At 56.5% G+C, this 15281-nt stretch overlaps 1 protein-coding gene across 3 annotated transcripts in view; it reads right to left on the bottom strand.

Moving 5' to 3' along the window:
- MVB12B (multivesicular body subunit 12B) overlaps nt 1–15281 on the bottom strand; it is a 159091-nt gene that overhangs the window by 26316 nt on the left and 117494 nt on the right. For all 3 annotated transcript variants that reach the window (XM_080668686.1, XM_080668687.1, XM_080668688.1), the window contains exons 8-9: nt 9679–9734; nt 7194–7253 (exon numbers count right to left, since the gene is read on the bottom strand). In XM_080668686.1, coding sequence (XP_080524812.1) covers nt 7194–7253; nt 9679–9734 — 116 coding nt within the window. The remainder of the gene's footprint in view (nt 1–7193; nt 7254–9678; nt 9735–15281) is intronic.

The following is a 15281-nucleotide window of genomic DNA, read 5'->3' as shown; positions in this document are numbered from 1 at the left end:
AGTGCACTCTGAAGTAACAATAAAAAGTAGAGTATGCAAATACATAAACCAGCAACACCGTCAATTATCATTATCGAGTCTTACGCACTCTGCATGTTGTACCTGCCACACTTGTGTACGACTGGCGAGCAGGCGGTACCAACCACGGACAGCACCACCCAGGTGGGTGACGTGTGGTGGTCTGACGTTAGGACGGCTATGATGTCATTATGCGACAGGAATGTCCCAGCTCCATTACGATCTATGGGACCACTGTCGTCTACACGGTGCATGACTGTGTATGATGAAGGTAGTATTTAAAATTTACTGAAGAAAACAATCAATGCTAAGAAAACTGGCTAACACTCTAAGATAAAGTAAATATGGTTCCAGTCCTCATCTTCTAATAAATTTCAGATGGATTAAGGAGTTGAGAAGCATTTAATATTTTAATATATTAAAGTACAAAAGGGTAGGAGAAAATAGGAATATTTTTATAATCATCTAATATGAGCTGAAGCCAAAAATTAACCTGCCCATGAAAAAATTTAGTAGGACATATTAACAAGGTGAAAAGCCGCTGGCTAAAGCGGTGTGTGTGTGTGTGTGTGTGTGTACACAGAACAGAGAGAAGGTTGTTACAAAGAGCATAAAGAACTCTTTAAAAATGAATGAGAAAAGCTAAAGAAGCCAACAGAGGAAATTAGGCAAAGGGTCCAAACAGAAGACATTCATAGAAGAAATACAAATGAGCAATAAACATGAACAGATGTTCACTTTTAAACACCAGGGAAGTTTGGCCAGAGAGGACATGGGAAGCAGGCACCCTCACATGCGGAAGGTAGGGTCATGAAGGCACACTCCTTTTTCTGGGAAGGAAAATGGTGATATATATTCTAAAGAAGGCCCAGCGAAGCAAGGACACGTGTACAAGGAAATATACCCAGCAGCGTGACAGCAAGTAATTGGAACAGCTCAAAAGTCAGTCAGTGGTGGGTTGTGTAAATTATCATAAAGGAAACACACAGTCACGGAAAGGAGGGAGCAGACCTGTGCGCACGGACATGGCAGGATGTGCCAGGTACATGGTAAGTGTGCAACAAGGGACAGAATACTGTGTAACGTGAGCCCGTGTAATGTCTGCGTGTATGTGTGTGTGTGTGTGTGTGTGTGTGTGTGTATCCCAGGAGTGGAGTGTGGGGAAAGTTTATGTGTCTGAAATGTTTGCATTTTTATAAACATGTAAAGCCTTTGAACTCAGGGGGAAAAACTAAATGTTAAAAGTTGATTTTGATTGGCAGGGAAGCTGCTTAAGATGATAAACTGCCCAGGAGACCTGCCAGGATTTACGGGGAGGGAACTAGGCTTGTCTTTGGCCTAAAATGGTCCCTAAATGGTAGTCAGACTCCTGAGGTGGTCCCCAAGTTGCTTCCCACGTTTCAAAGTAAGGATAACACTTCTTTTGTGCCTTCAGAAGGGCCATCCATTAAACGACTTAGGTCTCTTTGTTTTGGGCTGGGATTATCTCCACTCTGCCATAGCCCTGTACAATCTGGTGGCAGCTCTGTCTTTGAGCAATATAAAGAAAAGGGGGGCGGGGAGACAGGTTAACTCCTATTTACTTAACTTTTATTTAATAAAGTAGGCACATTTCCCCCCTCCCCCCAATATATCAGCTTCCTTACTGAAATATAAAGAAAAAGGAGTCCGGATGGTGAAAAGGTTAAATCTCACAGGTGGAGAGAAGGCAGCTTATTTCCTGTTGCAGTTTAAGACCTGACCACTAGATGGTGCAAAGAGACCACACATTTTGCAACCGCTGCCTGTACAGAATTCTTTAACGTTAATAAGCACAATGAAAGCTTTCCAGAGACGAGAGAATGAACAATTGTGCTGGGATAGGAACATTTTGCTTTTATAAAATTGGGACTCTGCCATTTCATTACTGATACAAAAATCTTCTGTTTCACTTTCTGCCCACATATGCAGGTTCCAAATCCACACAAAATCTCAGCTATTTGAAGGGGCCAGCAGAAGCCCAGGAAAACTGAATGTCCGAAAGTTGAATTCAAAAATTCTTCTCACCTCGAGCTGCCACATGCATCCCATTAATTTCACCTCGATGTCGTGACGTAGATGCTTGTGGAGCGGGCCCCAAGCTAAATAAGCAATAAGCCCCATTTTTCAACACACAAACATAAAGATGTCAACTCAGACTGTTTACTAATTAACGCTTAAAAAGACACAAATTAGATATGCGTGGCTAAGAGCAATTATAATCAAGACGAATTTCTCTAGTCATTTGGGAACTGGAAAAAAAATGCCTAATTGCTGGAACCAATGTTTTAAAAACTGAAATCATGCCAGTTAGCAAATATGTTCATTTAAAGAACATTCCACGTGACTACACTCTTGAGGATTGACTACAAACATGAGAACAAGGAAAATATTTAGGGATAAAATTAAAATTTTAAGCTCCCTTGGATTTGTAACTTCTTCATTAAATACGCCTGCAAACAGCAGCCCATAAAAACCTGTAGCAATTAAGTGGTTAAATGGACTGCCTCCCTTGTCACTTTTAAGGGAGTGATTAATATTAGATCGTCCCTTCACTAATTAGACTCTCCCTTGTCTTCGGCTTCAGAGCCGTGAAAATGGAGGCTGGTGGGCGACCAGCACTTCCCTTGCTGGGTCTGAGTGAGGCACCCCGGAAGGGAGGGGAGCGCTGTGGTTTCCGTGGGAGGCGGGCAGCAGGCGGGGAGCTGGCCGGCACTCCGGATGCCCGTCCAGCACAGGAATCGCCGGCTCCTATTTTTAAAAGGCTCTCCGGTCGGTCGTCATGCAGCATGAAATCCACCACCACCACCAAGGCCCCTCTCCTGGCCATCGTGCCCGAGACCAGGGACAGAGTGGCCTGGGAGGGAGGCAGGTGGGCCGTGGGCAGAGGAGCACCAGGCTCCGGTACAGGTAACGACACGGGAATTCTTGCAGAAGCTGCTGCCTGGACGGGAATCCAGCGGATGGAGCAACGGCAACTGCTTACCGGGGAAGTGAAGCGCCGCGGAGACAGCTCACGCGGAGGGAAGATGCTTCATCACAGGGCCCGGCTGCACAATCACCCTCTCCCGCCTCCCGAGGAGAGAGCCTTTTGTCTGGGCAGCTGAGGACAATGAGGCCTGCAGGGGGACACGGCCGGCCCGGCCTGGCTGCTGCTCAGCCCCCTGGGAGGGGCCGGGTGGGGCCAGAGACCTCCCGGTGCTGCCACTCCTGCCACTGGTCAGCCCCTGGCCACCTCCGGGCTGAGGGGAGAGGAACAAAATCGTCCTCTCAAGCCTGGGACCCATTTACGTGGCAAAGCCCCTGCTCTGGGCCGTGGACGGATGCGGGCGGCTGGCTGTGGCCGCAGGAAGAGGGGCCGGAGAAGCGGGGCTGCTGCCACGCCGAGGGCCCAGAGCGATCAGATTTTAACGTTTTTATTAACCACGGCTTCGTTCATTTTCAACAACCCACCCACACGGCCTGAGCGGGCTTCTGTGTTGAGACGTTTTGCCTTTCCAGTGATTTTTTTCTTTGAAATCTGCTCGATAGCATGTACACTGATTTTAATCGTGACCTGAGAACACGACCTCCCTGGGGTGTCTTTCCTAACACGTCATCAGGTCCTGCCTAGGCCACACCCCTGGGGAGGTCCTGACCGCTGACCAGGGCTCGGACCTGTGGGCGGGGTCATCAGGAGACTTGCCCCAGGTCAAACCCGGGGGCAGATCTGGCATGCTGCCCCAGGCATGGGACTCGGACACTGTCCTCTCCCCTGCACCACGCCGCCTCCACAGCCCACCGACGTCCTGCAAACACCCGGGTGCCCACGGGCAGAGCCTCGTCCTCGCTCACACTGCCCCTTGAGCTCACTGGGGTTCTGTTGGGCCCACCCACGACCGGGGTGACACCTCGTCTCTTCCCATCTGTAACTCAGTGGCAGGCTGGGGCTCCCTGCTGTGCTGGGAGCACCCAGGGCAGCTCTCTGGGCACTGCCGGAGGGCTCCCTTGGGCCCCTATCCCCCAGGCTCAAGGCTGACAGGTTAATGGGGGTCAGTCACGGAGTGACCGGTCCCAGGGCCAGCTGGTAGTGACAGGCGCAGGCTGACATTCAGAAACATCCCTGGCAGCGCAAGTAAGGAAAACGCACCTCGGGGTCTGGATGTAAGCATCACGCTGCTCAGGGGCGGCCCTCTACTTCCTCACCCCTGGGAGCAGGGAGCAGGGACCCAGGGGAGACGAGGGAGGAGCCCCAACAGGCACGAAGCCCAGGTGGGTCTCGGCATCTGAGCCCCTGACCCAAAGGCAGTCTCCCCGCTTTGGGGGGTAGGAGGCTTGGCTTAATGGGATGAGACGGCTTACAGCCAGCAGAGCTCCCCGTGCCCTGGGGTCCACCCCTCCCCACAAGAGCAGCCGGACCTGCTGGGAATAAAAAGGAGCGAAACCATCGGATGGAGGAGACAGCAGCTGCCCAGGCCCGCCCCCGGGCCCAGAGCCCCTCCCAGGCCCTCAGCTCCCCCTGCAAGGCGGGGTTCAGGGGCTCGAAGGAGCACGTTCAGGTTTATTTATGGAGAAAATCCTCGAATATGGTTGCAGAAGATGGAGCCGTTCACCAAAGTGTATGGGTATCAACATACTAATCACCATTAAACGCACGCGGATGGCTGGCGTCACGCGTAAATCCTCAGATTAGATGCAAAACTCCCCAGCTTTCCGACGGCGGGGTGTTTGCGATGGCTTCACACCCTATTGAACGTTTCTAGCCTCTTCTCATTTCCCCCCATTTTCAATGCCACTTCAATAGCCTTCAACAGAACACAGATGTGTGTTTTTAACCCATCACTAAAAACAAGAAACAGAGCTCGGCTCGGTCACCCGACGTCCCCTTCAGCCATGGGCACCGAGCAGCGCGCGTGTGGAGGGGCTGGACTCGCACTGTTCACCCCCTCCCGTGGTCGAGGGGAGCGGCGCGGCCACGGCACAGCAGCCAGCGAGCGGGAGCCAGGGCGGCACTGTGCTAAGCCCGTTACAAGACGCCCAGTCAAAGCCATAGATCAGGGGTCCTCAAACTTTTTAAACGGGGGGCCAGCTCACTGTCCCTCAGACGGTTGGAGGGCCGGACTATAGTTTAAAAAAAAAACTATGAACAAATTCCTATGCGCACTGCGGGCCCGGGACGAGTCGGCTGCTAAGCAGGACAGGCAGCGGCACCCGGCGGGCCGGGTAAATGTCCTCGGCGGGCCGCATGTGGCCCGTGGGCTGTAGTTTGAGGACCCCTGCTAGGTGCTGCAGGGTAAGCATCTTCCTTACTACCCCAGTTTTTCAAGGAGGAAGCAGGCTCAGAAAGGCGAAATGGCAGGGTCACGCTCAGGCCCAGGGGCTGACTGCAGGACCGCCTGCCCACCAGCTCCACTCAGAGCCTCTGACCTCAGATAAGACAGCCCAGCTAGACGCGTCTGGACTAGACTTTAGTCCTGAGAGCGGGAAGAGAGAGCGAGCCACCACATGCGCGGCTCTGCACCGGGCCTCGCCTACATCACCCATCGTGTGCCTCAAAGGCACCCCCCTTACCCCGGGACTGGAAGGCCAGGGTCAGGACCCAGGTCCACCGGCCCCGCTTCCTCACTCCTCACCAGCCCCTCGCGGGTCCGCAGAGCCACAGACTTCAAGTCATGAGGGAGAGGATTTGGGGTGTGACACACCAGGCCTCGACCTTTTCCTCACCCTCCGAGCCTCTATTTCTGCCCACGACACGGGAGCAATGACACCCACCGGGTCAGCGTGGGGGAGGGCCAGGGAGGCTGCAGGTGAAGTGGAGCCCGCGCTGAGCACACAGCAGGTGCTTAAACACACGGGGACCCGGGGGGGCGAAGGCCACACTTGGGGGCTGCCCCATCGCCAGCACGTGCCACCTCCCAACACCCGGCCGCGGCGATGGGCACCTGTATCCATGAAAAGCCCTGGAGACCGGTTCTACGGAGACCCCTGCTTTCAACAGGGAGGCGTGTGACTCGCCCGTCAGTGTGGGGCTGGGCTGGGCCCGCCTGTATGAACCTGGCCACCCTCAACGGTCCCGGCTGTGCCCTGCGTCACCACCTGCGGCCAGAGCAGGCCACCTCGCGGCCTCCCCTTCCCACACACACCGAGCGCCACCGACGAGGACCCCGCGCCAAGGCAGGCCGAGCAGGCGGCCGGGACCAGCCGGCTCTTCGACTTTGAGAAGGGCTGACGGGGATCCTATGCGCATCTCCGGGGTGGCAGGCAGCCCGCCATCCTTTCCCCGGAGTTTACCCCCCGCCCCCCAGTCTATGGATGACAATCAGGTTGGGTTTATGATTTACTGAAAGTCAAAGGCAAAGGGGGGCTTTGCTGTCTTGTTTTTGCTGTGACAGGTTTGGAAATGTGTTGTACTACACTGATTCAATTTTCCTTGATTTCAGCCATCTTTCAATAATGCAACCTGCTTCTGCTCGCTGGCACACCAGAGAAAACCCAGAGGAGCCGGGATATGGAAATGGTCCTACCATTTCCATCTTTGAGACAAATGCTCCTCTCAGCGGGGCTGGCTGCACCACGTGACGGCCCCGCAAGCCGCTCCACACAAAGACGCACACGCGCGCTGTCCTCGGGAGCGGGGCGCACGCCTGACCCCCAGCCTGACTCCATTATCTCAACGCTCTTTCGTCAGAGCTGTCACATGTGCCCCCAGCTTGGATTTCTTCTTTTTATTAGAAAAACATCCAAACGACTTTGAACCAGGCTGCCCAATGGGGTCTGGCTTACCACGCACAGCGGAGTGCACCGGGCCTCTAAATTAGAGGCTGGGGCCCATCTCCCCGCCCCTCCTGGTGGCTCGGCACAGCACAGCCCCTCCCCACACCCCCCTTCTTTAAGCTGAGACACCGAGCAAAAAATAAAGCGCAACTGATGGTTCCCTCCGTCCCTCACAACCTTCTGGCCGAGGAGGGTGAGGAGAGGCTGGGCATACTCGACGAAGTAATAAACACATTACAAGGGGGTTCTTTTTCCAAGCGACAACTGTGAGTGACGTGGAAGTGGTTTTCTGCAAAGGGCACCCCACACCCCGGTCCTTCCTGATCCGGAGCAGATCCCTAACCAAGGAGAGACCCAAGGGTGCGCGAGCCGGCCCGCCCCTCCCTGCTCTGGGACCTGCTTACCTCTTTCTCAATCTCCGCCAGAGACTTGATGGTGATTCCCAGCAGGTCAAAGGGCTGCATCTGAAAGCACAGACCACGTCGCCCTTTTAGGGCTGGAACGGCTCCTTCGGGCTGGCTGTCGTGCACAGCGCGTGCCCTCATGCCCCCGTGTGATCCAGGGGTCCCTCCACCCTCTCCACAGAACCCGGTACCCGTCAGGGTGGCCCTGCAGGGATCAGTGAGGGCACTTCCAGAAAGCCTGGCTGGCAGGGGGGTGGGTGCCCTGTGGAGGGACCGCTGCTTAGTCATCTGCCTTCAGCACCCAGGAGGGTCACGCCGTCCAAAAAGACAGGGACTGTCACCAGTAACCCCCTCCCCGTCCCCTTTCCACGGGGAAGCCGTTTGCTTTCCTTCCACGGCGGTGGGGCTGGAGCTGCCCACGCCTTCCCCGGAGGCCGCCAGGCCGCCAGGCCGCCGTGGGGAGTGGGGCTAAGGAATGCCAGGAGGCAGTTAGTGAATCTCTCCTCCAGGACGCAGCGTCCAGGGGAGGAGCTGGGGGAGGTCCAGGTCTTTGAAAATACGAGGCGAATGAAATAACTGCCTATCAATGATCATTTGCGAAATGAAAGGTGGTGAAAAATAATACTGCATTTTGACGGGTGTTTCTATAATTTCATGAATATGGGGGCCTTTTAATAAAAGATGCTGGCTTTTCAACACACGGCATGAAAAATCAAACACACGTGGCTCCGAGAGTCAGCGGGAGCCCCAGAGAAGTGGGGGCTGAGCCCATCTGGCCCCCTCGGGGCACATGGGCCTTCTCCAGTCCCCCAAGGGCACCGGCCCAACCTCCGGAGCCCAGCGCCTTTCTGGTTCTGAACTGCAGCCCGCGGGGGCAGAACTGAGCCAGGCTGTGGGGTCTCCTGTGAGACGAGGTAGGAAGAGGCCGCTTCCGAGTCCAAGGCCCGGGATTCAAAACCGGCCTCGGGTTCCATCACTCCATCATCTCCTCCTCCTGCTGGAGAGCAGCTGGGCCTCCCGGCCAGGCTGCTGGGAGGACTAAGTGAGGGAAGCACGGGGCAGCTCTTGGCACCGGGCTTGGCCTGATCTGCGCGCCTTGGGCCCTTGCTGAGTCGGCAGCGCCCCGGTAGCGGCCCATTAGCGAGGGCGATCTTGGGGCAGGGCCACCAGATTAGGCACGGGGCCCCGGGCTGCGCTGCCAGCAGCCGGAAAGCAGTTTGGCTCTCGCCTGCTGCCGGGCCGCGCGGCGCACACGGGCCGCCTGCCCGGGCTGCCGGGCTCCAGCTGAGGTCCAGCTGTTGTATCATTAGGCTCTAACTGCCCCACTAAACTTCCCGACCGACCGGAGCTGGTGCGCAGGGCCGAGCTCCTCTCCCAGGAGCAGGCGGGAGAGGCGCCAGCGTCGCCATGGCAACGCGGCCGAGTGGAGTCGGCTGAAGTTACTCATGCTCCGTGTGTCACGTCAGGAGCATTTTTCAAGATTAAGCTGCTTACCAGAAGGGTTCAGAGGAGGCCTATTATATTTCATGAAAATGGAAACTACAGAGCCGGTCACATGGCAAGCCGGGTGGTTTTAAGTCGGATCCAAGAAAAACACGGACGGATTCTTCAGCTGGTGCCCCCGCCAGGGCCTTCAGGTTTATTAGCTGCTTAAAGCAAACTTCTCCGGAAAGGACAGAAATCCCAGGAACCAGGCTGTGGAGCCAGCGTGGGCCAGGCCTGCACAGCGGAGGGCGGGCCACTGCCACCCTGGGGGGCAGCAGCGGGGGGGAGGCCCGGGTGCCAGGCAGGGCCGGGGTGGGCGCCTGCCTCTCAGGTCTGAGCGCCGCCTTCAGGCCCGGGCAGCCCACTCGGTGCCCCCATCCCAAAGGCAGCGGGGCGGGCGCGGGCCTTGGTTGGCTCCTGGGCGGGGGGTCAATGCTGGCCGGTGGCGAACCCACCGCTGCCCGAACCCACTGCCAGCCCAGCCCACAGGACCTCCCGGAGGGAGCAGAGAACACGGGATCACAGAGTAGGTTTCCAATTAAAATGGGAAAACGAGGCAGCCTCCCTCTTCTGTGGGACATCATCATTGTTAAATAAAAACCCCAAATTAAGCTGAACTTGGAAACCAAGTGAAGTTCAGTCCAATTAACCATCACATTTGAAGCAACAAGGCCTGGCTGCATCTGAGTTTGCTGGTCCCTCTGCCCCCCTTTCACTCGTTCTCAAGGACCCACACGGGGCAGCACTGGCTGCCAGGCTCAGAAGGGCCTGACTCTCCCCGCCTCAGGCAGCTTGTCGCTGGCTGCAGGGCTGAGCTTCCAACCGGGGCGGTGGGGCGGGGGGGGGGGAGGGCGTGCAGGGGGGTAGATACGCCAGCAGAAATGATCCTGATGGCGGGGGTGTGAGGCCAACCAGAGAGCCCTTCATGCGCCGTGCCACGGGCCAGAGGGAGCTCAGACTGGGGGTGGGGGAAGGGAGGGAAATCATGCATGGCACTTACACTTTCTGGAACACAAGAAAACTTCTCTGAAATCATGAAAGGCACACCATCCATTGCTGCAAAAGAAAAGAGAGAGAAGGGCACTGTAGATACCACCACGTTAAATAACTGCGACGCTAGCTTAGACAGTACAAGCCCGTCCGTGGCTGGAGCCCGCCAACCTGCACGCAGGGGCGTGAGGCCCAGGGGGCGTGCGCACAGGCACCATCCCTGCTCCTGGGACTCAGCTGGTGCGGGAGGCAGACGCCCCCACGTCCCCTGAAGGGCAGGCAGCTGTGTGGACAAGAGCGGTGAGAGCAGAGGGCCCAGCACCCGCCCCGGAGCCTGGCCTCCGGCCTGTGAGTGGCAGGCGCTGGGGAGGGGCTGCCAGCAGGAAGGGGCGCCGGAGGCTGAGGGCAGAGCTGAGCTTGGAGGGGCCGCAGCAGGCACGTTAGACATGCTCTCAGCTGAGGGTCACATCCAGGCGTGGGGCCCTCAGGCCCCTGGATCGGGTTTTCATCCCTCCTTCCAACCGACAGTCACGTGTTTCAGAAGAAAGATCTGGAAACATGACTGCACCCTGGGCTGTGGTGGCCCCTGGACCACCTCCTGCCGCGCTAGCTGTGACGGGTGGGGAAGGGCCCTGCTCAGGTCGGCTGATTGGACTCAGAAGATGTAATAAAACCGAGGAGAAAAAGACACAGGAAAAAGGAACTTGGCTATTAGCAGGAGGAGCATTTTCACGTACATCTGTGTAGAGTTGCACTGCAGCCTTTTTGTGAGTTAATAAAGCTGCAGCAATAATCATAACCTGCATGTCTGTTTCCATATACTCCGATATAAACCTACTTCTGCCACCCCCGTACAACATCCACTTTTACAGAGATAAACGTATAATGTGTCATGTCTGTCTTACAGCATATTCAGGTAATAGGCAACATACGTTTTACATTATACACTTATATACACACGTATACATACATGTGCCCACATATGTAGCACTTTCCAAGGCCTGCTCTTAGCTTCTAAGAGACTGAAGGGAGGGGGGAGACAGTGCACCCCCCCAGCAGGCCTTCCCCGCCTGCCGTCCAGGGAGAGGTCCCCGCCCCACACCTGGCGAACCCGGAGCACGGTGGGGGTTGTTGGGACTGAGCAAGGGCTAACCCGCCAAGTGGGCGATCGAGGTGTGGGGTTGAGGCACACCTGCCCGCAGGGGGGCTCAAGGGAAACGTCTTCACAGAAGCACTGAGGAGGCTGAAGACAGAGGCCGGAAGCGATGCCATGTGGGACACCCAGGGGCAGCCGTGTGGAGAGAAGGGAGGACATTTGGGACAAAGTACCACTTTATCTTAGCGTTCAGGACAGAAAGACAGACTCAGTCAGATGCTCTTCAGAGTCTTCTAGGAAACGGAAGAAAACACACTCAGAAGGAAGGAAAGTGAGTGGCCACGTTGCTGTGGCTGGGGTCGGAACAGAGCCTTCCAGACCCTTCCGTCCACGGGTGGAGCTCCTCACACGGGGGCAGAACCCCCAGCAAAAGTTTGCCAAACAGACAATCTGCCTGCCAAACTTCATTTATTTAAAAAATCTAAAGATTACGGCAGGAGGAAGGAATGTGGATTTTGCGAAGCATGTGACAAAACGTCTCATGTTACCCGTGTGGATAAGACAGGTAAACACGGCTGACAATGTGAAGGGGGGGGATCCCTAACTGGCTGGACTAGATGCCCAAGCAGCTGATCAATAATATTAGAGGCCGGGTGCATGACATTTGTGCACTGGGGGCGGGGGGCGGGGTATCCCTCAGCCCGGCCTGCACCCTTTAGCAGTCTGGGAGCCCTCGGGGGATGTCCGATTGACAGCTTAGGCTCACTCCGAGCAGGCCTAAGCTGCAGTCGCACATCCTTAGCGCTGCCGAGGAGGCAGAAGAGGCTCCCGCCACTACCGCTGCGCTCACCGGCCATCAGCCCTGTGGGAGCACACTGACCATCAGGGGGCAGCTCCTGCATTGAGCATCTGCCCCCTGGTGGTCAGTGCTACCGGTAGTTCCATTATTTGGTCGATTTGCATATTACCCTTTTATTATACAGGATGTGGCTGACGGCGAGTCAGGGAGGGCAGTTTATAAACTGGTAACAGAGAGGAATCCAGGAAAGATCTCAGAAAGTTGGGATCATGGGCTGAACTTAACGGATGGGTGGGCTTCACTAACGGTCATTAAGTCCAGTCGGTACTTTAGGCCCCAAACCAGCCGTGGGCAAACTACGGCCCGCGGAGCCGAAAGAGCAGAGGGTTCTCTTGCTCTCCCCTCCGCTCCTTTACTTTGAATTTATATTAGTTCACACAAACACTCCATCCATGCTTTTGTTCCGGCCCTCCGGTCCAGTTTAAGAACCCATTGTGGCCCTCGAGTCAAAAAGTTTGCCCACCCCTGGTGTGGAGTCACAGCAGACGATACGAACACTCGTGACTTCACCACGGGAAAGGGGCAGGGATGCCACGGTGAGGCACAGGCTGAGTCCTGGCACCAGAGCCAGGCGGTCGCTGTTGTAGCCGGAGCTCAGTGCGAGACCGACAGCTTCCAAGGAGGCCCAGGACGGTGGGGAACCGAAGCCAGACCAGGGAGGAGAGGAGAGGACGCCGTCAGGCTGACGCTCCACGAGGCCCGATCCTGTCCACTCTCGTTCACTGTGGCCCCCACCGGGTCCCAGCGCTGGGCCAGCACACGGAAGGTCAGCAGACGGGGCCCTGGCCCAGGAAGAGGGGGCTGGAAGGTGATCACAGCACTGTCACAGGGGGAGTGGCAGAGAGGTGGGGTGAGGTGCAGAGGGGAGCTGCCCTCCTCTGGGGGGACCCGGGGAAGGTCCAGCAGAGCTGGGTGGGGAGTGCCAGGCAGGCGGCCATGTGTCGGGGAGCTGGGGGGGGGGTAGGTGTTGTGTGTTGGGTACAAAGCTGATCTGTGGGACCACTAAATCCCCTTCTAATTCTATAACATTCATTTCGACTCTCCTTATCTGGGCAGCCTTTTCATGTTTTAAAATATCTAGAGGTTTGCCAAACATAATTCTTAAAATCAACGGCACAAGTTTTTCATGTGCTCCAAACGCATGTTCATAAACCAACCTTCCTCCCCCCCTCCCTCCCTCCCCCCTCCCTCCCTCCCAGCTGAAGCCAGTACTTTGTCTCCATTGCTCTGTGCACAGAGGCTGAGGTGCGTTCTAGATCGTCTCCTGCCAAGTCCTCTCAGGATGACATGGTGGGGGGGGGGGCGGGGAGGGAAGGGGAGACAGTCGAGCAGGTCCCTGCCCTCAGGGAGCCACTGTCCAGGCTACATCGTCCTCTCCAACCTGCCCTCCAGGCGGCGGGGGTTTCCAGGAGGCTCTCACAGACAGGCCTGACTGATCGGTGGTCACGCCCCACAGGCAGGGACAGAGCCTGCCCTCCCTCATGGGCCAAAGCAGCTTTCCCAGGACAGGGCAGTCCCTCGACTCCCTGTGACACAGCAAAGACGACCCCCCCCGCCCCGCCAGCTCAGAGGTAACCCAACCTGTCCCCAGCCCCGTTCTACAGAGAAAGAAAAGGAAAGGAAACCCAAATGTACTGATCCCAGACTAGGTAACCCTCAACACGGTCACTTGCAGGTTGTTATTAGGGAAACTGAGGCTCAGAGCAATTACGGAGCTGGAGGGAGCCAGGATTCAAGCCTGAGGCCAGCTGTGGGGAGGGGGGGGCATGCTGGGGAGGTGGCGGGGAGGACGGGCTGGGGGTCAACAGACTGGGGCCTCAACTCCAACTGAGCAGGTGGCAGATGTGTGGCCAGCAGGCTGCCTCAACTCTCTGGGCCTTGGTGACCCCGTCTGTAAAATGGGGACAATACAGCCCTCTCTCGGGGCTGCTGTGGGGGAGAAAGGAAACGTGATGGACGGCGGCCCAGGGCCTGGTGCGGTGAGGGGCGCGTGCCAGGCCGGTTTCCTTTGAGTACCAGCACCGTGTTTCCTAATTTTGCTTTTTGAATTTGTTTTTGGTAGCAGTTTGAACAAAACGCTGATCCGCGCACCGAGCGAGCAACCTACAGCAGACGAAAGCAAGGAAGTGCCGCGGGCTCGGCAGCACAATTAGCATTCTCCTAAACAAACGCGGTCGCTTCGGCAGAGCTGTAATTAAGCAGGCCTGTAATTAAGAGTGTGCCCTTTATCATAACGATCATGCTTAAAGATGGCATGATGCATGGAACTCTGTTATTAATGCTGTAATCCCAAACTGAAGTGCGACTACATAGGAATCAGCGTGTCAGGCCTGTCACCGGAGTGTTTGTAAAATACATTAAAGAAAAAAACAGGAAACAATGAGCTCATTCAACTGTTCTCTTACAGCCAGGCACCCGAGTCCAGAGGACTGGGAGTGCTTACGGAACCTGCGAGGTTTAAACAAATAAAGCTCGAATCTGCTACTGTGTTAATTAATGCCACCCCGATGTCGAAGAAGGAAAAGGTGTGGGGGACTTTCCTCCCAACTGCCCCGAACGCCCGGTTGCTGGGCGTGGGGAAGGGGCCGATCTGCGCGCCGTATCTGTTGGACATGAACTTGGACGCCTGCTTGCACAGGCAGCTGTGCCATGAACCTGTGGGGACTTCCTTCCGCTGAGAACTATAATTTTACTTGCCAAGGCAGTCCCTCAGAGCCACCCCTGAACTTTCCCCTCAAGCACACACCTGGGATGGCTGCAGGCGCAACCCAACCCCCCCGGCCCCCGCCCCCCCCCCCCCCCCCCCCCCCCCCCCCCCCCCGCTGACCAACTCCCAAGGGCTCCAGCCAGGGCCACCCCATCGCCTTGGGCACCCACCGTTGCTCAGGGCCGCCAACCCCTTCCTCACTGATGTCCCCACAACAACAACAACAAAGGCTCCAATCAACACAAGCGTTAACTTCAACACGCCTGACAGTCACAAAATCATGTGGTAGAAAATCTATAATTAAAAAAAAAAAAAAGGACTCCATTTCCAGCACCTCGGTCGCCACCTGCTCCGTTGCCAAGCGGTGTTAAGTGAGCTCGAGTCATGGCACCTGCGAGGCGGCGGGGAGCACGTGCTTCCTGGCAGGCCGTCCTTCTCAGAGTAAAATCCAGCCGCTGGAGAGGTGCGGCCTGCAGTTCTGTGAGCTGCTGGGGCTCGGGCGGTCAATAATCAGCCGCCGGCCCCTCCCTGCCCTGGTTCATGCCCTTCACAGTTCGTGTGGGAAAATGCCAACGACTGAAGATCTCAAGGCCATTTCTCAAAACCCCCTAGCAACCCGGAACGCCAAGGAGCTCTGCGTTCTTGGTGACTTGGCGCTGGGGATACTCTTCGGGAGATGTTTGTAGACGCCTCCAGGGCTGCCACGCGCTGACCTTGCAATTGAGTCCGCACAGGCCAGCAACTGCCTTCTAGGCCCCACGGCAACCTGTGTTGTCATGTCACTCATAAGCCCCCAGGAGAGATCTGTCAGCCGCGTGGAGAGCCTCCGAGTCCCACACGGGAGGCGGCCCCCGGGGCAGGACGGAGGGGGCACGGGGCCAGACACGTGAGCTCGGCCACTCGTGGGGCGCTGGGTCCGTGCTTAGCCTCTGGGTGTCACTCTGCCCTTCT

This window comes from Plecotus auritus (genome assembly GCF_963455305.1).
Source record: "Plecotus auritus genome assembly, chromosome: 5".
NCBI classification, from domain to species: domain Eukaryota; kingdom Metazoa; phylum Chordata; class Mammalia; order Chiroptera; family Vespertilionidae; genus Plecotus; species Plecotus auritus.
Note: the sequence above shows the minus strand (reverse complement) of the source record. Positions and strands in the feature narration are given on the sequence as shown.